Source organism: Phascolarctos cinereus, unplaced genomic scaffold (genome assembly GCF_003287225.1).
Source record: "Phascolarctos cinereus isolate Bilbo 61053 unplaced genomic scaffold, phaCin_HiC Scaffold_4;HRSCAF=312, whole genome shotgun sequence".
NCBI lineage: Eukaryota > Metazoa > Chordata > Mammalia > Diprotodontia > Phascolarctidae > Phascolarctos > Phascolarctos cinereus.
In genome coordinates this window covers 20,297,841-20,321,690 of record NW_027555847.1, presented here as the reverse complement: position 1 = coordinate 20,321,690, position 23,850 = coordinate 20,297,841, and the positions used below count along the sequence as shown (strand labels likewise).

Sequence of the window (23,850 nt, the reverse complement as noted above, 5' to 3'; positions counted from 1 at the left end):
GAAAACCACGTGTACTTGTAGATTTTTAAACTGTAGTGAGACGTTTTGTTTGTCTTTTAAAGGCCTGGGCGACCCTGCCTGCTTTTATGTCGCAGTGATTTTTCTATTAAATGGACTGATGATGGCTTTGTTTTTCATCTATGGCACATACTTAAGGTAAGAGCTTTGAGTCTGGTGAGCAGGTTTTGTAAAATGAATTTCATGAAAAAAAGTGTGATGGGTTGTAGTCTTTAGAGAACAATAACCTATTTAATCAGCTCTGTTGTTTTTCTAGTCTTATTTACAAAAACTATAGGCTAATGAATCAAAAAATTAGGTCCCACTGAAATGATTTTACTCTTAGTGTAAACATCCATATACTTTCCATGCTGAGAATTCACACGTTAAAAAAAAAAAAGCTACAGATAGACTACTGTGGGTCTCTAATCAATTTAAGTAATCCCAGACAGTTGGTCTAGCTTATTGATCCATCCGGGTTTATGTCTTTTTAAGATATCAGACATATATGCATTGTGGTTCTGGAGGTAAAGTGCATGGGAAAAGAATAGTTTTAGCACTGATGAGTCATTACTTTATAAACATTACCATAAAAATCTCAAAAAGTAAAATGGTTTCCATGAAGGTTGTTATTATTTGCTTGTTTGCCTTTATGATGGAGCACCTTTTTTAAAACTCAATTTAGTTCTGCAAGAAACTTATTATTTCAACAAGAAATTTATTAATTGACTCCTGTATGCAAGGAGCTTTGCTAGTTATTGGAGATTTAAAGATAAAAACCAACATCAGTCTCTGCTTTACAGGAGCGTGCATTTTTATTGGGGGTTGTAGCATGTCCCCATCTCAATACAGGCCATTTGAGGAGAGAGAAAGCACTAACAAATTGGAGAGGGGGATCAGAAGTCAGGAAAGGCATCATGGGAGGGCAGCACCTGAACTGAACCTTGAAGGAAACTGAGAATTCCAAGAGGCACAAGTTAGGGTGGGATGAGGAAGTGGGAGATGAATGCAACTTTCTAAAGCGGCAAACAGATCAGTTTGACTGGAGTGGAGAATGTGGCAATGAGTCTGGACTCCATGATTGCCTGGAGCCCAATGGCGAAGCAGTGCCAAGGATCCTGTAGCATGGGTTCTTAACCCGCCCTGTGGTTAGGTCTATGGGCCTGCCTGCTCAAGGGTCTAGGAACTTGGTTTTAAAAATATTTGGACAACTGTATTTAAGTAAAATTGGTTTCCTTTGTAATCCTATGTGTTTTATTTCATACATTTAAAAACATTCTGAGGAAGAGTCTGGAGACCTCACCAGGTGGCCAAAGGTATCTGTGATACAAGAGGCAGGGAGCCCCTGAAAGCTTCTGGGTCAGGAAGTGACATCACCTGCCTTTTAGGCTAATTACTTTGATGGCTCCTTGGAGGATGGAGCAGAGAATGGAGACACAATCAATCAAACAGACATTTATTAAATGCTTACTGTGTACTTAAGGCATTGGGGATACAACTATAAAAGTGAGATAGACCCTGTGCTCAAGGTGCTTACGTTCTAATGTTGTCACGTGTTTACTGATCAGTTATCACAAGATTTGACTTGAGCCTTCAAGGGAGCTGGGGAGGGGAAGAGGGAGAGCATTCCAGACCTAGGGGTCATAGGGAGGAGGTGGGTTGTCATGTGTGGGAGTCACAAGACCAGTTTGGCTGGAATGGGATGCACTGATCGCTGTAATTAGCCGGCTAAGATGAGCTGTAGCCAGGTGGTGTAGAGGTTTAAGTGCCCAGCGAAGGAGTTTGTGTCTTGGGGGGAGTGTGGTCATACCTGAGTAGGAGCATTGATGTGGCAGCTATGGGAGGAGGGGAGCCTGGAGGCAGAGAGCCTGAGGGAGATAGGGAAGAGGCAGGCAGGGCCCGAATTCTGATGGGTGTGCAGGGACTGCCAAAAGGGGATGGTTACCATAGATGTTGTGGATGTAAAGTCTCCAGGTTTGGCATCCGAGTCGATGTGGGCATGAAGCAGAGTGAGCCAATGAAGAGGCCTCTGAGGTCATGAACTGTCCACTGGAGGGATTGCTCCCTCACAGATATAGGGAAGTGAAGGGTTGAGGTGGTTCCGGGGGGAGGATGGTGAGTTCTGTTTTGGACAAAGGATCCTGGCTCTAGAACTGCCTGGGCCATTAGAGGTTATCAGAGGTTATCCAAGCCCCCTTATTTTACACATGATGGAACTAAGGCCCACTGGGTCCACGTGACTAATGGTCAGACAGGCTGGAAAAGAGTGGCAATAATTCAGTGGCGTAAAAAAATCCCAACCCAGTGAGAAGAGAGTGTCCAGAAGAAGCCTTAAATGCTGGTTATCGGTATCATAATTGCATCTTATGGTTTTCTGATCTTTAGAAGAAGAGCTTTCATTTGAAAATTTTTCATCTAGTTGCAAGTATAAAATCTAATGCCATTCTTATGTTGAATGGATGAGGGAGATTCTTCTGCATCTGCATTTTCCTTCAAAATTGGTTTAGTTGTATTTTTTTTTTGTTGAACGTGAAAAAATAATTTTGGAAGTGCCTTAAATTGCTGCTTCCTCAATGTTCCCCTTCCCCCCATGTTCATTAGCTTAGTCACCCTTCTAATCTTAAGACAGTGGGATGAGGCTGGAATGTTCTTAGGATCTGTGTTAAAAATGAAGGGAATAATATATAAAATTGTGTTGCATCTTTCTACAAATAGTACCCTCTGAATTTTGAGAAATAAATGCTAGAAATTGTTGATGTAGGTAGATTGCTTATGACCTTTGTGATCCAGAATAATTTTTTTCAGTAATACAACTTTGTGATTCTGTCATAAAACTATGGTGGGGGGGGTAGTGTGATGGAGGTGAGGGGTGGGGCAAGGAGAACCATTGAAGTAAGCTGTGGGACCAGTCTTTAAACCTATCCCTTTCTTTTATGGAGGGAGGGTGACGTGTTATAGAATCATAGATTTACATCTGGCAGGGCTCTTGGAGATCAATTGCATCTTACAAAGGAGAAAGCTGAGGCTCGTTGAGATCGAGGGCCTTGCTTAGGGTTGCACAAGTAGCAGAGAGTTAACAGGGACTTAAACTTTGCCTATTCAAGGCTTTCCAGCTCCTCATCCCAAGTAATTTTGTTCATTTCTCTAAAATAATATTTTACTAATTGTGACAGTGACAGGAGAATGGACAATTTTAGGGGACAGTATGAAAGCGCCTAATTTCCAAAGCGTCTGGGCCTAGAAGCCAAAGCTCTCGGCTTGAAGATTCTGAGCTGGAAAATGGTGACGTAGTAAAAGAATGTTGGGTTTATAATCAGAGGGCCTTGGGATTGAGCATTGGCTTTGCTACCACTTCCTGTGACCTTGGTCACGTCTTTGAAAAGCTTCCAGGGCTTTTTTCCCTGTCTATAAAACAAGAGGCCAAAGATGTAGGTCATGTCAAAGGTGCTGGTGGAGGCCCTCTGTGCTGACTGAGGGAGGGGCAGCCCTTTGGAGGCTCCCCGGGAAGAAGGATGATGACCTGGAGAGTGGAAACTCTGAGGCCAAAGGCCTGGTTTTCCTGGCCCTGGCACAGGCTCTTCTTCAGATAGGAATTGACAAGACTTGGAAACAGATGGGATGAGGTAGTGAGATGACAAGGATGATGCTGAGAACAGGAACCGGAGTGTCTGAGACAACAGAAACATGAAAGTTAGAGAGGGGGGAGGGTTTGGGGAAAAGAGGACAACTTTAATTCTGAACATGATGAGCCTTAGGACATTCGATCTGAAATTTTCCAATAAATAGCTAGTGATGTGGGAAGAGAATTCAGTATTCAGTCTTGAATAGTCTTGGATATGTCAGCCATCTACATAGAGAAAGAGCAGAGCCAGAGGGCGGGCCTCTGCGAGATGGGATGTGGAGCCAACCTTGTGAATGAAATCTCCTCTTTTGGAAACACTCTGAGTTCTCAGAGAATACTCAGCCTCATGGAGTCCTTCTGGATAGGGTGTGTTAATCTTTAACTGGTGCCATACATTGCTGTACTCGTTGGTACGTTTCTCATACAACCCCAGGGATCTGCTCGGAGCCCTCTTCTTTTCTCTCTGTTTGTGATCTCAGAGTTACCTAGTTTACACAGGTGCTGTCTCTGGAGTCAGAGGAGCCGGGTTCAGATGTGACCACTGAGGGGCATTCCCTCTTCAGCCTTGGCCTGTCAATACACCCCCTCACCCCGGCTGTCAGATGAGGGCGTGGACTATACGGCCTCTCCAGGCCCCTCCCAGTGGGAAGCCTGCTGGCTCTAGAATCAGTGGGTACTGATCTAAAGCACTGCTCTGGCATTTACTCTCGGTATGACTCGGGGCAATCCCTTCATTTCCCTGGGCCTCAGTATACCTATCTGTGGAATAGTGGTGGACCCCACAGGTGGCCTCTGAGGGTCCTGCCAGCTCTAAGTCTTTGATCATCTGAATGTCTTACAGGTATCTCACTTAATGTCCAAAACAGCTCATCTTTCCTGGGAACTCACTCCTCTTCTTTACTTCCTGTTTCTGTCTCTAATCACCCTGGCTGGTGAGTGACTCTTCATTCTTCTTCACTGTCCTGCTCCATATCCAATTAGCTACCATGTCTTGTCATGTCTACATCCCAGTATCCCTGCTATTAAGCCCCACTAGAGGCAGCTAGATGGTGCAGTGGACAGAGTGCCAGGCCTGGAGTTAGGAAGGCCAGAGTTCTGTTCTGGCCTCAGACACTTACTAGCTGTCTGACTCTGGGCAAGTCACTTAGCCTCTTTTTGCTTCAATTTTCTCATCTGAGAAATGGGGACCATAATAGCACCTACCTCATGGAGTTGTCGTGAGGGTCAAATGAGGTCTCTTTAAAGCATTTAGCACAGTACTTGGCACATGGTAGGTGCTGAATAAATGCTCATTCCCTTCACCTTTCCCTTCTCTCCATTCACATGGCCATCATTCTACTTCAGTCCTTCATGAACACTTTTTGCCAAGACATCTTGCTTCTGTTTTTCTCAAACCCCTTCTAATATGGTTTCTAGTTACATTATGCAACTAAAACGGCTCTCTCTGAAGTTACCACTGGTTGTGTCATTGCCACATCCTAGGGCATTTTCTCCAACCTCATCCTTCTTGACCTCTCTTCAGCATTTAACGTTGCTGACCCCCCTCTCCTCCCGTATACTGTTTGGGCTTTTTGGACATTACTTTCTTAGTTTTCTGCCTGTTTGGTGAGTCCACCGCAGTGTCGTTTGCTGGCCTGTTAGCTGCGGCCCACTGTCTGCTGTGAGTGTGGCCCAAGGCTCTCTCCTGCATCTCTTTTTTTATCTTTCGATTCTCTCTTGTGGTGATTTCTTCAGTTCCCATGGGTTCATTTATCTCTATGTAGATGACTCATGTATCCAGGACTACTCAAGACTGAAGTCCTGAGCTCTCTTCCTACATCACTGGCTACTTAGTAGAAGTTTCAGATCTAATGTCCTAAGGCATCTCAGGCTCACCAGTTAGAGACAACATGCCCCCCTCTCTAACTCTCATGTTTCTGTTGTCTCAAACAGCCTGGTTCGTCTTCTCGGTATCATCCTCGTCCTCTCACTGCTTCATCCCATCTGTTTCCAAGTCTTGTCAGTTCAACTCTTGCATGTCCTGTTTCAGTCCCCTCTCTCCATTCACGTGGCCTCACCTTTTATCTGGACCATTGCAGTGGCCTCCTGATTGATGTCCCTGCCTCTCTCTCCCCTCTCTGGTCCATCTTCCACCTACCTGCCAGGGTGTCACGGGCTCCTAAGTCCTGGACGGTGTTTATTTTCTGGCGGGTATGAGAGAGAGAGAGAGGTATACATGGACCAGGGGGTAACAAGTATAGAACAAGCCCCATTTATTGATCTGAGGGTCCAGGGTTAATATGCCCCATTCGTGGGAACAGAACCCAGAGTGGAAAAAGCCAAGTATCAACAATATTTTTTCTCATGATAACAGTAACTGGGGGGAGTTCCCCCGGAGTTGTCCCCTCGCTTCCCAGTTGTCTTTCAAGGTTTGTTGAAAGTCCTTCTGTTCTCAAGGAAAAGACAGTGCCTGGGAGAGGTCGGAGAGCCTACGTTCTGACCTAGGTGGCTCTTAGGTAATGGACAGGCAACAAGAAAAACCCGGCCTGGCCTAAATCCTCAAACCCATCAGTGCAAGCCCTCAACACCAGGGGCCTGAGTTTTCCTAAAGCCCCAATCTGATCGTGTCCCTTCCCTGTTTGAAAATCTCGTTGACTTCTGTTGCCTCCGTGTGGTCACAGCCTGGCTCTAGCCTCATCACCTGCTGTTGCCCACGTTTCAGCCTCTGTTTCTTTGCCTTTGTACAAGCTGTCTCCAGTGCCTGGGATGCCCTCCCTCCTGGCCTCTGCCTCTGGTGATCCCCCAGAGCGTTGTTCAGAGCACAGCTTCAGCTCTGTCTTCTTTGTGAGGCCGTTCTTGAGTCCCCAACTTGAGAGTGTCTCCTTTCTCCTTTGAAATGATATTGTATGTACTTAACATGCATATTTTCTGTCTATTTCACGTGTGCACGTGTGGTTTCTTCTGAGAGAAAGTGAACTCTTTGAGATCAGTGGCTGTTTGATTTTTGTCTTGTATCCCTAGCCCAGCACAGTTATTTGCACATAGTAGGCATTTCATCATTGCTGATTGAAGTCATTGGAAAGTTAACTTTTATTAGATGTATTTATTTCTAAGTTCTCAAAATAAGCCAAGACTGGTTAATTACTAAGTGCATAGCAAATCCTTAAATATTCTTAGCTTACCGATTTTTGTTATTCAGACTTGCAAGTTCCAGCTTTAGAGAGGCAGTCCACTTTAGCAGCATGGGTCATGGAGTTGCCAGACTGTTAACTGCTCTTCAAGCAGAGACCAGCTCAAGAGTACCTTCTAATTACGACTGGAGTAAAAGCTCTTTGAATGGGTGGAGTTTCTCATGAGGGCCATCAAGTGGAGAAATGAATGACTGCTTTTAACAACATTGAATTAAGCTTATACTGTATCCTGTATGAAATTTTACTTTGTGTGCTGGTATCATAGGATGTGATAGCATCTAGTGTGTTTACTTTTTCTGACGTAATTTTTTGGATTACCCATTTCCCTACAAATTTGTTGGCAAAGAGAGGCCAAAATGCAAGTGTAATGAGTATTTACTCATACCCATGTTACACTTGGCTTTTCCCCATTTCTTATGTGCTTATAGTAAGATAAAGGGTTGGATGGGCTCTGTGGAGGTAGGTCTAGGTTCCTTAACCAGAGGAAGATAAAATTCTCTGTCTTACCACCTTATTTTCATCCAGAGGAGCAGTCTGGCAGTTGTATGGTTGTGAGTAATAAGCTAGGGAAAAACAGTGACTCTGACTCTTTCAGTCTGCTATCTGGCATAGGAAGAAAAGAGAGACGATGTGTTAACATAGGAACAACTCCCAAGACAGCGACAGTATGGTGACGATAAAGTCAGTGGGTATTTGCGAGACAGTGTTCATAGCGTGTATCACAGTATTTGCCCATGATGGGTGTTTTGTATATATTTTTAAATAAAATTATGTGAGTGGCTATGAAGAATATTAAAAGGAATTGTAAGGATCTCCACATTTTGGGAACATTAGTAGTATTTGTGGATGCTTCTAAGGACTCATTCTGTTTCTTTTATTTTTATAGTTGTATCATTATTCCTAAAGCTAAGCACATCTTTTTACTGACAGTGCGCTATGTTCTGCATTCGGTCCTGGGGCTAGGAAAGAAATGATATTTGTTCTTGTCTTCAAGGTACTTAAAGTCTGTTGGAGGGGGAAGAAAACCTCACCCCAAACTTTAAGAACCTGGTTAAGTATCTCTGCTCTTTTTGTCATTGTATTGAAATGAGATTTTGCTGTTTTAAAGATTCTTTTCAGTGGCAACTGTATTTGTTGCCCTATTTGTCTTCTTATTCTTTTCTTATTTCCTCCCTTCCTGATGTCTATTCACTGTGTGGGAGAGGAAAGCAATTAAAAAAACCAAAGAACAAAACTCGGGTCACCCTTTGGAAAGTGTGTGTGCTGAGCCTTCTATGCCCCTGGGCCAACAGCCTACTTAAACAAATTGCCATCTTCCAACCGATCTTGTTATATTGGCCTCTTAATTCATTTCCAAGCTGGCCCTTATTCTCAGGTTCCATTTCTCGATGTTTTCACCTGGATTCCCAACCAGAGACAACAAATACCATGTTTTCCTGTTCTCTTAGAGATTTGGATTTGGAAGTGCAAGACAACCAGCATCTATCTACTAGTTTTTTGTCATCTATAGTATGCTTTTTACTTTTTAAAAATAAAGTGTATTTACTTTAAAATGTAATTTTATATTTAAAAATAGAGCACATTGAAAAAGGCAAAAATCATTCTCAACTCATGGGCTGTATAAAAACAAGCAATGGACCTCTTTTGACCTGTAGGCCCTAATTTACTGAGTCCTGATCTAAGGCAGCAACTATTACTTCTAGCAAATCCAGTTGGAACCTCTATCTAACTCCCAACAAATTAGATTGATTTCCTTTAATGCAGAGTCAAATACTTCATATTTGCTGATGCTAATCATTATTATTATTATTGTTACAAGGTATGTATTTGTCTTTGTTAGACTGTAGGGTTTTTTCTGAGTGTATTTTAAAAATTATATTATGCCACTCTAAAGTTGTTTTCCTAATCCAAAATTTTTTCTTAGGCTTACTTTGTTACTGACGTCTTCATTACAATTTAAAATGAAAAGTTACATATTGTATATAGTGCCACAAGTTACTTGGAAACTCATTCAGATGACTATCTTTATAAGTACATTTCCTGTTAATTTTGAAAGCTGACCCTTTGTAGCCATATGTGGCCTTGGAGGTAGTGATATACCCCTTAGGGTATTTTTTTCTAAATGTTTTCTTTCAGAAAAAAAAATCAGTTCAGTTCCCTAAATGTCGTAATACAAAATATCGTGTTGGGGAAGGGGGTTACAAAAGCAGAAGGGGATGGCCTCTACCTGCAGGGAGCTGCTACCTCACTGGGCAGTACAACATGTGCAGGAATGATGGCAGCAGAGAGAGTGGGAGGCCTTGAAGCCGTGTCAGGTGACAATTGGGTAAAGGAACCAGAAATATTTATCCTGGAGAAGAGAAAGCCTTGGGGTGCATGATAGGTCGTTTCAAGTATTTGAAAGGCTTTTGAAAAAGCATCTCATACTTTATTTGTGGAAAAAGTGACATATTAGATGAAAACGCAAGGAGATGGTTGCAGAACTGGTTGGCGGGATGGATTTAAAGAGTAATCATGAGGGGCTCAATGTCTGTCATCATGGGAGGTGTCCCGTGGGAGGAGGCCTGTGCTTGGTTGTCTTCTTGTCATTTTGATCAATGGCTTATATAAGAGTTTGTACAATCTTAACGAGCTTTGAGCAATTTATTCTCATGGTATCACGAAGAGGGAGGGGATATCAGTTGCTTGGAAAATATCATGGGCCTTACTATTACCGAGAAAGGCGAACAAGAGAAAATCACTAACTTCTGACCACTGGGCAACTTTACTGTCTTTAAAATGTTTATGAGAGTAATGTGTAGATATATTGAAGGGAGAAGAAAACAGGTGGGCTTTTGCAAAAGACAGATACAGTAAATCTCATCTTTATAATTTCAGTAGACTCAAAGATGCAAAGAAATCAGGGTCCCACTGACCTTATTTCTTTTCTGTTAAAAAACAAATTATTTGATAGAACAAAATACTGCCTCAGTGGCCTCCCTTTAGACGTTCTTTGAAAGATAACAACTGAGAGAACTTGATTTGATCTACTGATTATTTTTAAATTAATTGTTTTATTAGAAATTTAACATGCACACAAAATTACACTTGTCTAATAACTATTTTAATCTAATTTAATAAAATTAATTAAAGCACATAAGGCAGTGTAATATTTTCTCAGTCTCTCTAAGACTTCACCTGGATCTTTTCATCCTGTCCATTCATTCTTATGTGATATTACTTACTGTGTACTCCATTCCTCTATTCTGTGGTTAATTTTATTCCAAATTATTTCATAAAGATTTTTTCATATTTCCTTGCATCATGTCCATCTTAATTGCATTAAAGTATTCCATTACAGTAATGGACTCCACTTGATTTAACCACTCCCTTATTGTTGGACATTTAAAGTGTTTCTACTTTTGGCAATTACGTAGGGTCATAGGTCCATGGATGTGGAGTCAGAGGGACCTCAGAGGCCATTTAATCTAACCCCCTCATTTTACAGATGAAGAAGCAAAAATTATTGGTTCTTTTCTTTGTCAAGCAGATTGTCTGAAAGTACATTGCTTCTTTGCGTAGAGCAATCCTACATGAATCTCCTGATGGAAGATAGAAATGTTAGCTTTGGTTTGAATTACCTTTGACTTGATATGTTCTTCCTCCCTTTGTTTCATGTTGCCTCTGCAATTGAAAAAAAAAGCAGCAGCAAATTCTTTAACCTCCATTTAAGGCCCCCACCATCTCCTTTTGGCTTACCTTATCAGCTCCCCTTCATTTGACTCCCCTTCATGAACTCCATTTTCCTACCAAATTGGGATACTCGCCGTTCTCCCTAGTCGTTATGTCATCTCCTCTTTTCCTGCGTTCACTCAAGCCATCCCCCACAGGGGATGCACTCCACTTTTGCCTCCCCCTTTCACAGCCTTCCTTGTCCTTCAGGTTCTCAGGTTGGCTTCTGCCTGTTCTGTTCACCCTTTCTGGATGCCACCAGGCGGTAAGAGCCATGCAGTGTTCCTGTTCCTTCTTTAGTTCTTATGATTTCCTCACCTGTCTTATGCCTGCTGACTGTCGATACATGCCTCTTCCCCACACCAAAGTTCTTTGAAGACAGGGGTTGGTTTGTTTTGGCCTTTTTGTGCACGACCCAGCATTAAGAAATAATCTAGTAACAAAACATTAGGTTTAAGAACCAACCTTTCCTTGTGCATAGGTGAGAGAAAGAGAGAGACAAGCAGGCTGAAATTTAGAATTTTCTCTCCACAATAGTAAGTTTTGCACAGAGATGTTTTATGCATTCACGTGAGCTAAGAAAGTAGTCAGTTAAAGACACTTTGTGGCTTACGAAGGAACAGGGTGTCATAAAGATGGGAAAGGAGCGTCATCCTCAGAAGCTGCAGTTGTCCTCACCTCCTGGGTCTCTTCACATTTTTTAATCAGCTGGGCCTTGGACGTGCTGTTTCATGAGCAAAGATGCCTTTGAAGGTTCTGGTCATCTTTTGGTTCTGGAGATCATCTGCCTCCTTGCAGTCAAGCTGACTGCCCAGTGAAGAAGTAGAGCTTTTTACTACTTTTACTACTCAATGGATAGTCAATGCCTCGTCACAGTGGGTGTTTAATGAATATTGGAGAAATGACATTAGCACTGACTTTTCCAGACTTTTGAAGATTCATACAGATGCTGTAGTGATGGCAGATGAGCCCAGATGTTTGTCATTCCTTTGTAGGTTTTTTGTTCATCAATATGCATTTATGATGTGCCGACTAGGCTAAGTGCTGGCGACGCAAAAGAGGGCAAAAGATAGCTCCTTTTTATCACATCCTAGAGGAATGAATGTGGAAGGAATCTTAGTGATTTTCTAGGTTTATACTTTGTAGATTTAGATTGGGATTAACATCAACATTATAGTTGAAACCATATGAATGAGTGAGCACACGTTTTAACTGAGGTCACATGAATAAATGCAATAAATAAAAGCCACCTTCTCTGAGGGTAGATGGTTAGTTTGTTTAAACCTTTAAACTTAAAAAAAATTCTAAGTCAAGAAATATATTTTTTCTGACAGTTGGTGCTCATATTGTGGAGCAGTTTTATAGACGTTGCCTTTTTCAGAAATGGAGACTCTCACTTTTAGTAAGTGTCAAGTGTAACAGAAAATATATTTCAAAATCATTTTAATCATAACAAGAATTTCTTTGAGCTGAGTAAAAAGGCTCAGAATGCTTCACATAACTCCCTAAAAGGCTATGTGGTCCCCCTCCCTAGCCCATCATCATTTGTAAAAATCAAGCCTGTGTTCAGTGTCAGGAGAGGATTCTTTCTCATAGAGAGAAGATCACCTTAGGGTACATGGATCAGAGGACCACTTTCAAGGTGGTTTTTCCTGTCAGTCAAAAGCTCACCATGTGTTTCACGATTGGGAACCCCACAGGCTGGGTGGTATTGAGTAACTTCGTGACATCCTGGGCCAGGGGCTATCCAGTGATTCTACCCAGCTAGGAGTGAAATAGGATTACCTTTCCTTATCCTTCGCATTTCATACTAGGCCTAGAAGGAAGTTGGATATTGTAAATGAGAAGGAGAGGATTTACTCCTGACGGTGAGACTAAAAAAGTGGAGTACTTCTTTGCGTTCACTGAGAGTGCTATATAATGGTATGGCCAACGATAAGATCCCTGCTTTGCAGTTTCTTAGCCCTGTAGTTTTATTTTTTCCCCCCATGATTTCTTAAAAGCTGGGAAAGCTAAAGGACTCGGTTTTTCTTTAAAAGTAAATAATCAGGGGGCAGCTAGGTGGCACAGTGAATAGAGCACTGGGTCTGCCTAGAATCAGGAGGACTTGAGTTCAAATCCAGCCTCAGACACTTAACACTTACTAACTGTGTGACCCTGGGCAAGTCACTTATCCCCAATCACCCACCAAAAAAAAGGCAAAAAAAAAAAAAAAGGAAATAATCAGTGATATTGTGTTTGTATTGAAGGGACTACAAGTATTTCTTGTTGGTATATTGTTTATTTGTTTGATTTCTTTTTAGCATTGTGTATTTTTTAGTATGGAAAATTGCCTTTTTTTTTGTTTTTACAAAAGAAGCTGAAATAATATTCTTTGGGAAATGAATTGCAGGTCAGTTTCTGTTGTGAACTCCACAAATTTTTTTTGTTGAATTCAAATTATGCTTTATTAAATTCTGCTTTAAGTAGGTGAGGAAATCTTTTTTGTTATAACAAGATTTTGTTGTAATATAATTTGATCTGAATTCATGTTGTATTTGAATTACATTGACATGTACTCATCTTTTCACAGTGGGAGTCGACTAGGAGGCCTAGTTACAGTATTGTGCTTCTTTTTCAACCATGGAGAGGTAAGTGTTGTAGAAATGAGTTTCTAGTAATTGGGAGATAATTTTCTTTATTAAATAAACAGTGCATCCTTAATGTAAATATAGTTTAATATGTGGAATAAACTTTACATTTATTTTTATATATCATATTTAAATTATAATTGCCTATATGAACTACTAGATAACTTGATGACTATTAAATGTTTTGTTATAGTAAGTAATTCTTCCAGTCTTTTTATTTAACTTATCATCCTTCATCTCTTCTGCTCTTTTTGGCGAAACTTTTTGAAAAGGCCATCTGCAATAAGTCCCTCCACTTTATGTCTTCTCACTCTCTTCTTAACCCCTTGCCTTCCACCCAAACTGCTCTCTCCACATTTACCAGTGATCTCTTAGTTGCCAGATCCAGCAGTCTTCACTCCCTCCTCATTTGCCTTGACCTCTCTGCAGCCTTTGAAACTGTTGCTCTCCCTTCTCTCTGGGCGTTTGAGACATGACTTTCCTGGTTCTCCTCCTACCTCTCTGACTGCTCCTTCTCAGTTTCCTTTGCATGAGTCTCATCCATCTCCCACTCTCTAACAAGAAGTATCCCTCAGGCATCTGTCCTGGGCCCTCTCTTCTTCTTCTGCATTACTTGATTTGGTGATGTCATCGTCTGCCATGGATTTAATTGCTCTAATTGATGATTTAATTGATGATTCCCAAATCTAGCTGTCCGGTCCTGGCGTTTCTGCTGACCTCCAGCCGTCTCAGGCACTCAGGCATCTCAAACTAGATGTCCAGTGGACACCTGAAACTCAGCATGTCTAAAGCAGGACCCATGATCCTTCTCTTAAAACCTCTCGTTCTCCTCCCTTCCCTGTCATTGTCGAGGGGGCCACCTTCCTTCCAGTCCCTCAGGCTCAAAACCTTGCAGCCGTCCTCTCCTCCTTTCTTTCTCTTATCTCCCATATCCAATGTATTGCCAAAGCCTGTCCACTTCACTTTCACACCATCTCTCCAATGCGCCTCCTCCTTTCCTCTGATGCTGTCATCGCTCTGGGCTGGGCCCTTACACCTGGATTATTGCAGTAGCCTGCCCGGTGGGTTTGCCTGCCGTAAGTCTCCCCACTCCATTCAGAGAGTAAAGTGATTTTCTTATAGTGCAGGTCTGACCATGTCACACACACCCCACCCAGTTCAGCAAACTCCGATACCTCCCTGCCCCTTCCAGGATCAAATACAGAATCCTCTACACAGCGTTCCAGGTAGATCCAGTGACACTCACCTCTTGGCTGTTCCACGAGCAAGCCATTTCATCTCTCACCTCCAGGCCTTGTCTCTGGGCTGTCCCCTAGGCAGGGAATGCTCTCATAGTAGGTATTAAGCACATAGTAGGTACTTAATAAATGTTTATTGATTGATTGATAAATAAATAGTGGCTCCTTGTGAAATCTTCCTGTAGTTTTTAAACCTTAGAACTATAATAGATCAGATTATTGTAGGTATGATAGGACGATACACAACCGTTTTTGGGTAATACAAACTAACTTTTCTTCCTACAATTGACATGTATTTTATTTCTGCTGGACATTGGCTTGTCTTGCTAATTTTTCATAGAAATCAAGATAATCCCTCGTTGTACTCATAAGTAAGCGAGCAGACTAGATCTGTTTGGCCTCTTAGGCCTGTGGTCCCATGATCCCTTTGAAGAGATCTCCCACCTCTTAACGATAATCTGACATTTTGTTTATCCCATTCTTAGGTTGCCTCATATTCTGGTTACTTGTGTTCACATCTTCTCTCTGCTCTCAGGCTGTAAATTCTTTTAAGCATGTTGTGGGTTTTATGCATCTTTGTGTCCCTGACAGAGTACCTTGTATATACTCATTACTCAGTAGTTCTTGAATAAATGCATGAAATTCAGAAAAAATCTACAGTATTTCCTTAAAAGGGCAACATGATGCAATGGAAAAATCAATGGATTTGGAGTCAGAGGCTTTGGGTTCAAATCTCAGCTCTTCCACTTACTACCTATGTGACCTTGGACAAGTCATTTTTATCTCTCAATTCCTCAGATTCCTCAGCTAAAAAATTATTGGGTTGGACTACATGACTTCTGAGTTTCCTTCTGGCTTTAGGTCTCTGTTCTTAATTTCCTAAATAAAAATAAATTTGTGAATTCAGATTTGTAATTCTGAAAATTACAGATTTGCTCTTAAGTATACAAACTAAATTTTCAGAGTTTAAAAAGGTACTGATACTTTCTAAAGATAATAGTTTCATTTATTCAGGAAAAAAATCTTTAAAAATGTGGGTAAATTCTCTTCATTAAACTAATATTAATTAGATATTTCATATAGGATTCCTGTAGTGTTAGAGGAAAAGGGATCTTGGAAACCCCCTTCTCAAATTTTACATAAGAGGAAATTGAGGTCAAGAGAGGGAGAATTACTTACTCAAGGGTCACATGGTTGGTTAGTGAAAGAGCTGAGCTAGTGAAAACCCATGGGTTCCAAACACTGAAGTTTTTAATTTGGATGCATTGAGTTCATTGTCTTATTTTAGAGAAGAAAGAAAATGCAGGTAAAATCTTTGTCTAAACTCTTTGGCCATTTATACTTCAGTACTTAAAGGATGTGTGATTTTGTTAGCGTAGGTGCTCCCTCCACCAAAGGAGAGAATAGCACGTCACACCTTTGTAAATCATTTCATGAATTGATTTGACCAGCAAAATTCATCACCTGCTGGGCAACCTTCTCACCGTAAACCTATCCACATTGGTTAGGTTGGCTCTTACAAAGTAGATAGAGCCTCCCAGCATGCTTTGGGCTTCACTACCATTGTCTTGGGAGATCTAGGGTAACCTCTACATGATGCTGAAGTATTGGAAGTGGAGGAAGTCTTTTTATACTTTTGATATAATAAAAGTGACTCTTTACACACCTGTATAATTCACATACACAGACTTTCAGGCAGTTGTACAGGTAGCTAAAACAAAACCCCCCTGCAGAAATGGCTCCATATTTATAGGGATTTGTGTTGCTGTTGGGTGGGCACTGAATCCGCTGATAGAAACGGGCCACTTGCTAATTCTCTGCTAGTGCATTGACACAACTGTCTCTTCAGAAGCATGGACTGAATAATTTCTATTTATCATTTAGTAATCTATCTTCTGGGGAACAGAGCTTCCTGCTTAGCTGGGAAGGTCTTCAGATGGAAGATAGTCTTCCATATTCAATGCTTTTTATCTGCATGAGACCTAAGGGAGTTTGCCCTTTTCAAACATAACCTTTGAGCATTCTAGTGACTAGACTCCTGTTTGGCTTGAATTACCTTCATCACCTGGCCTCTTCTTGCTTCTTACTGCCCTCCACGTTCTCTCAGATTCAGTGACATAGGTCTCTTCGCTGTCCCATCTCCCCACTCTGGGCATTTAAAAATATTTTATTTTTAATTTATGGAATAAAACAAACATTTCTATAACATAATGTAATAAAAAAAATTGTGCATGAAACTGCAAATCTGTTATGTACAACTTGCTATTCCTTTTAAATACCTAATAAACTTATAATGTAAATTTCTTTTTTTCCTTCTTCCTTTGTTTTCTCCCTTCCCACTACCCCAGCCTAGAGATTTCTCCATTACACACAAATGGGTATATGTATATATGTAAAATTGATTTATACATACTTCTGTTTATCATTTCTTTCTCTGGATGCAGATAGCCTTTCTTCATATGTCTCTTATTTTTAATTTGTGCAGTTATAATTGTCAAAATGACTCATTCGCTCAAAGTTGTTCTTAAAACAGCACTGCTGTTACTGGGTGCCACGTTCTCTTGGTTCTGCTTCCTTCTCTATTCACCATTTCTCGCAAGTCTTACCATGCCTTTCTAAGGTCATTGAGCTCATCCTTTCTTATAGCACAGCAGCATTTCATCACAACCATACACCACAGCCTGTGCAGCCATTCCCCAACTGACAGGGATCCCTGTAGTTTCCAGTTCTTTGCCACCACAGAGACAGAGAGCTGCTATAGACATTCCATTCATATTCAAAGTTATAATTATTATTTGTGAATTTCCCTCCATCTTATTTTTACTCAGTATTTTCTTTCTCATTCTCTCTTTTTACCCTATCCCTGTTACCTTATCTTCTCCCCCCTCCATTCCTCTCCTACCCACCTCTACAAGTCTCCCCTCCTCCCTCCTCCAACCCTTCCAATCCCAATCCACACATTCCTCCAAAAGCCCCTCTCCTGCTACCCTCCCAAATCCTATGTACAGATGCCTCTAAAAGCCCCTCCCCCGCCCTGTCCCCCAAGTCTCTCACCTCTCTACATGTTCAGAAGGCTTCTGTACCCTTCCAGATGTACATGTTGTTTCCTCTTCAACCCAGATGAGAGTAAGGTTCCAACATTACCAGCCATCCACCCCCCCACCCCCACTGCTTCCTCTATATTAGTTTTTCCTTTCATGCCCCATCTTTATAATATAATTGCTCCCTTTTACCTTTTCCTACCCAGTTTTGTTTTTTAGAATCACCCCATATACAACCCAGCCCCAACCTTTTTTTCTTCGAACTACCTTAGTAATGATGATAGTTTTAAGAATACTCATAACATTTTCACATGTATGATAAGTAAACAGTTTGACCTTAACGAGTGCCTTGTAATTAGTCTTTAATGTAATTCTTTTTTCTTTTTTCTTTTTTTTCGGGGGGGGTGGTTAGGCAGTGGGGTTAAGTGACTTGCCCAGGGTCACACAGCTAATTAAGTGTTATGTGTCTGAGGCCGTATTTGAACTCAGGTCCTCCTGAATCCAGGGCCGGTGCTCTATTCACTGCGCCACCTAGCTGCCCCTAATGTAATTCTTTATATTTCTTCTGTATCTTTTAGATCGAATTTTCCTTTGAGTTCTGGTCTTTATGTTACAAATACCCGAAAGTCTTTCAGTTTGTCCACTGTCCATTTTTTTATCATTCAGGATCATATTGAGCTTTGCTGGGTAGGTTATTCTTGACTCAACTCCAGCTCTTTTGCTCTTCAAAGTATAATGTTCCAAGACCTGTGGTCTTTTAGAATAGAAGCTACTAGGTCTTATGAAATCCTGGCTATATTTCTGTAGTATTAAAAATTTTTTCTTGTTGCTTACAATATTTTCTCTTTAACCTAGGATTTTTGAAACTTGAATATGACATTCCTGTAAGTTTTTCTCCTGTGATCCTCTTTCAGGTAGTGAATGGTAGATTTTTTTTTCTATTTCCACTTTACCCTCTTGTTCTAGAATTCCAGGGCAATTTTCCTTAATTTCTTGTAATATTGTATCCAAATTATTTTTTTTTATTGTAATCTTCAAGTAGTTTGACAATTCTTATATTGTCTCTCTTCTATCTGCTCTCCAGATTGGTTGTTTTTCTGAGATGTTTCACATTCTCTTCTATTTTTTCTAGTATTATTATTTCTCAGTGTCCTACAACATCATTCAATTCCTCTTGCCCAAGTCTAGTTTTCAAGGAATTATTTTCTTCCTTAAGATTTTGTGTCTTTTTCCAATTGGTTAACTTTCTTTTCATAATTTTCTGGATTGTTTTTTTCCCCCCCTAATTTTTCTTCTATCTCTCTTATTTTATTTTTGAATTCCTTTTTAAGTTCTTCCAAGAACTCTTTTTGGGCTTGTGACCATATGATATTATTCTTTGTGGTAGGAGTAGCTTTTTTAAACCTCATTATCTTCCTCTGAATATGAATCCAGATCTTCTTATACACCAAAGTAGCTATCTGTGGTCAGATTCTTTTTCATTTGCTTACTCATTTTTATTTTTATTTTGTTTTATTTTAAGTAGCTTATTATTACAATTAGATTTTAATCTTGAGTGGTGGGTGATTTTGCTCTAGGCCTCAGGTCGTCCTTACTGTTATTTTCTGAATTCTGTCCATGGGTTCAAACTCAGGGAATCCTCTCCTTCCCCAAGCCACCGTTAGGGCCCCCAGCCTCACGGTTCCAGAAATGTCCTTGCTCCCTGCAGTGTAGGTCCATACTCACTGGGTGTGTGCTCGCTTTTCCCCAGTCACAGCCACAGCCAGGGATCATGTGTAGTTAGCACTGCTAGGCCGGGCTTCTGGGCATCTTCTCTGGGTGTCCCCCGTACCTGGAATTCTCTCCCTCCTCATTGTCATGTCCTTGACTTCCTTCAAGTCCCAGCCAAAATCCCAGAGAACCTTCCCTAGTCTTCCTCATGGTTAATCCTTCTTCAGTTTTTCCTGCCTAGATATGATTTGTACCTAGTTGTTTACATGTTGTGTTCCCCCGCTAGACTGTGAACTCTTTGAGGGCAGATTGGGTTTTGTCCTTTTGACCTCAGGACCTTCAGCACGACATCACAGCGCTTTTTTCTTCTTTTTTCCTTAATGTGGCATTTACTTAGATCTTTGCTTTAACCAGGCCATGATCTGACTTCACATGAATGACTAATTCTGGGATAAGTGCTATATCTACCACTAGCCTTTTCTGGTGTGTTAATGCATAGTTAGTGTTATTTTGGGGGCTGTCATACAGCGATGAGAACTGAGTTCATAGCAAAGACAAAAAAAACCCCAGAGACAAAGAGAGCACATCTGTTTTGTTTCCAGTTAGTAAGTTCTGCTACAAGATCAGTGGCACAGTTGTTATAATTTCATGGAAGCAGTGTGTTAGGGGAGACTTATTCATTGGAATAGGATGAAATAATTAGAAGCTAGGAAAAAAGTGTCCCAGATCCCTGACTGGTGAGTGTGGACAGTGATAGAGGCGTGTAGCAGACATCTGGAAGCCTCAGCAGCCAAGTGCTAGGGAGAGAGGCGTGTGCTAAACGAGGGGGTCTGACGGGCCGTCCTCTGTGCATGCCACAGGGCAGCGACTTTGAGTCTGGGCTCTGTTGTTATTGTTGTTCTTTTTAATCTCATGTCATGTGTGTGTTTTTCCCAAGTCTGTTCATTTCAAAACAAGATAATTAGATGTATTAAATTAAAATGGTATGCTCCTAACTCTAAGATTGCTTTGTCATTGTCTTGTCCCCTCCTACCAAAAGATGCAATAAAACACTGAGATACAATTTAGCTGAAATGAGAAAATCTGTCAGTTACCTAAGGACAACTTTTGTAATTATTACAGATATTTAAACAAAACTGACATTTTGTGCAGTGATATGGAATATAATTTGGGAATAGAAGATGTAATATCAGATAAATTAGTGATAAAAGTAATTAATTATTAACTCTGCCAAGAATGTCCTTTTAATTTTGTTTTCAGAAATTTTTCATATTTCTTCATTTCTTGGTTTTATTTATATGTGATTCTTATAAAGAGTTCCATTCTAGCAGAATGATCAGTGAAGCTTCCTAAAGAAATACTCATCTTTTACTAGATGTGATCAATTACTAATTGCTACTGTGGTTACCTAGAATAGTTCTGTTATCTTGAATGAATGAGTGACTTTTTTGGTATAAAATTAGACTTAGTTGTGATCTGAGGCTTGCTTTTTTTCTATATTTTTATTCATCTTGCTATGTAATATTGGATAAATCTATAATCCATGATGATATCTGATAAATTTTTTGAATTATTTAAAAATTTTTAATATTATTAATTTTATATCACTGAGATTTTACATGAAAAAAAAATGCTCTGATGAAATGGAGCTAGAAATGTGTCATGTGAAGTGACCAAATTAATTCTAAAATATTTAGTAACATAATTGCAATGTTTAATGGTATGGGGTAAAAGTATTTAAAAAGTAAAAGTATTTAAGTTGTAGATTTGATTTTAAAAGTATCTTATGTATTGCATATATGTTTTCATTTAACATTTTATTTTTATTGTGTTTCAACTTTACATTAAAAAACAGCAACTTCGTAACAAATAGTCTCCTTAGTAAATAACTTACCGTCCCTATGTTACAATATAAGAAACAAGGGTTCAGTCTTATGAAATGTTACACGATGCTTATTAGAAGTACTTTTTTAAAAAAAAACTGTAGGCTCTTGTGAAATTTATAGAGTAAGATGCAGACTTGCTTTTTTACATAAAATTCAAGAATATTTAGTTTAACATGCACATATCTTAATTATAGAAGAAAATCCTCTTTATTTGAGATTGAACATGGAAAAGTTCATTCCTTAGTAGTTCTGAACATTTGAGATTGGGATATTAAAATAGAAATTTGCATACTATAAAATGCGTAGTAGTATTGTGTTGTAAAATCATGATGGTGTGGTAGATTGTGTACAGGGCTTGGAGTGAGACAGCACTGGATTCCAAGCCTACCTGGGTCACTTACCTGAGTGGGGGTACTCAGTGACTTAGCCTTGGAGTTGAATGCCATGCCCTAGAGCTTACCTCTTAAGTTGTAGTCTGCTTTTGATTCCTGGTGATTAGAGGGACTTCATAGTCTTGGTATTCCTTATGCTGAGGAAATGAGGGTTAGAAGCCTTTGTTTATATAGTTTGTGCCTCTGCATGGACTTTTCAGAGAGACTTTGAACACTTTAAACATGATCTTCTTAGCCCTGATATCATTCTTGTGTGGCAGGTAGGTGGTAAATACTACTATCCCCACTTTGCAGATGCAGACAATTGAGGCATTGAAAGAGTTAAGTTGCCGGCTCCAGGCCCTGCACAGGGAGGAGAATCCTGATCTCCTGATTCCCCACTAATCTCTCCAAACTCCTCAGCACATGGAATTCTCAGGTAGGGAAATAGGATTTCACAGATGATATTATCATTTTTTCCTGAAGGAACGATACAAAATCCTTCTCTGCCAGCTTGTGGAGTATTTTCCTCTTTTTCATTGTCATCCTGCTCTTAGAGACTCTTAGTATGGATTTTTGCTACTAAGAGTTGGCATAATTGGTATAAGGTTCTGAGGAAGGAAAGACCAGTGTCATCAAAACTTTGATGCTGCTTTTATGTTTTAGACATCATTTGGGTAATTATTTCATGATTTTGGTTTCCCTGAATTTTATGTTTATATCTTTTATAAAAGCTGATTAGTTAATACTGATAGCATCTCATTAGAGTCATTTCCCTTGTAAATGGGACGTAGCAGGGCTCAGTAGTAGGTCCAGTACAACTTCTTTAACATGACTACTTATGGGAACGCTGCAGAAACCCTGGATATGGGCATGAAGGGACACTCTATTGCTTTCTTCCTGCAGGATTCTATGTCTGCCCTCACAAATGTCCAGGACATTTATCCCTAGAATAGGCTGAATCTGAGTGAATTCCTAGGAATGCATTAAGTCTATAATGCATTATAGGTTTCTTTTCCTGAAATCTGTACAGAATGTGTACAGATTTTTATCCTTTAAGAAGGTGTCCATTGTGTATAAGAAATTCTACAGATTAGTTTCAAGACTACCCTGCTTGTCTGTCCTTCCTTACAAACTGCCTTCTGTTCTCTGCATTTAAAAAAAAAAGATGTTTTTTGGCATCATTATCATACCTCTCTTTATCTCCTCACTCCTACAATTAACATAGTATTTAAAAAAAAAAACCCTTGTTATAAATGAATATAGTCATCTCAGCACTTTGTACTTTTTTTCAAAAGCAATATGGAAAGGAGTTTTACAGTTCCGTATAGAATCTTCTTTTTGTACTCTTTTGTATGTTCCAGTTCAGATTAAAAAAAAAAAGATGGCCTCTATGTTTAAACTTACAGCACATAAATTATATACAGACAATTTTTGCTTTACCTAAATTCTCATTATGCAAATTCTACTTTATGTAAAGAAATCTACATTCCAAAAAAAAAACCAAACAAACCACCTATGTTAAGTATACCTACAGTATTGTTTTCTCTCTGCTCCTGTCCGTTGGTTCATTGTTCTGTGGCCTCCCCCCCCCCCAACAACAGCAACAACAAAGCTAAAAAAAAAACTGTCCAAGTTAAAGACTGTCTCTCTGACTGGCACTGCCAGATCGCAGACTTGTCTTAGACCTCTGGGATAGAGAGAGGAGATCTTTGCTCTGCTGTGCTCACCTGGCCATGCATCTGGCTTGCTGGCTGTGCTTGGGTACTGCATGTTTGTCCCTGGCTCCTGCTTATCACCCGTCCTTTCCTGTCTGGGCCCATGTCTGCCCGCTACATGTTCTTCCTCTCAGTTCTGGCCCCAGCCCCTGCATGGTCCTCCTCTTGCGCCTCTGTCTCTGGCCCCCATGTGTCCTTACACTGTGTGCCAGTCCCCTCCCTCTGCAGACACGACACTTCCTTCCAGTCCACTTATGTAAAGTGAGAACTATCTGTACAGCCAAGATTCCATCGTGATTTAGAAATCTAGCACTGATTTTTCTTAATCCTAGGAGTTTATCAAAGGATCTGTCAACAATGCAGAAGGCATAAAACAACAGGACCATCCTACTGTGGCTCATAGAGCATCGATTAGCTGCAGCCTGGGGATGCCCCCCATGCACATTCTGTACTCTGTCTTTGACAAAGTGGTGGGCCTTTTCTAGTAAGAAAGGGCTGAAGCAGAGCAAATTTTAGATGCCAAACTGCCTGCTGCAAGTCACTTGTTGCACATCTGCTGTCCTGAAAATAAGCCCCTTAGGCTACTTCAATGCTTTTCTCTGAAGACAGGTGCCCATATCCCAGCATGAATTTAAGGCTAAAAAGTTATCATCAGAGCAGAGATGGTTGTGACCAGTCAGAGGCAATAGCTCGTTGTGGAACCAGTACATTAGCAGATTGTTGTAGGCCCTGACAACAGCCATTTTAAGTGAAAAT

At 40.3% G+C, this 23,850-nt stretch overlaps 1 protein-coding gene across 1 annotated transcript in view; it reads left to right on the top strand.

Annotated features, from left to right (window-relative positions):
• The window catches only part of LOC110195965 (dpy-19 like C-mannosyltransferase 1), a 118,554-nt gene that overhangs the window by 39,452 nt on the left and 55,252 nt on the right, over positions 1–23,850 (top strand). The window contains exons 6-7 of the mRNA XM_020968925.2: positions 63–156; positions 13,073–13,130. Of these exons, the coding sequence (XP_020824584.1) occupies positions 63–156; positions 13,073–13,130 (152 nt within the window). The remainder of the gene's footprint in view (positions 1–62; positions 157–13,072; positions 13,131–23,850) is intronic.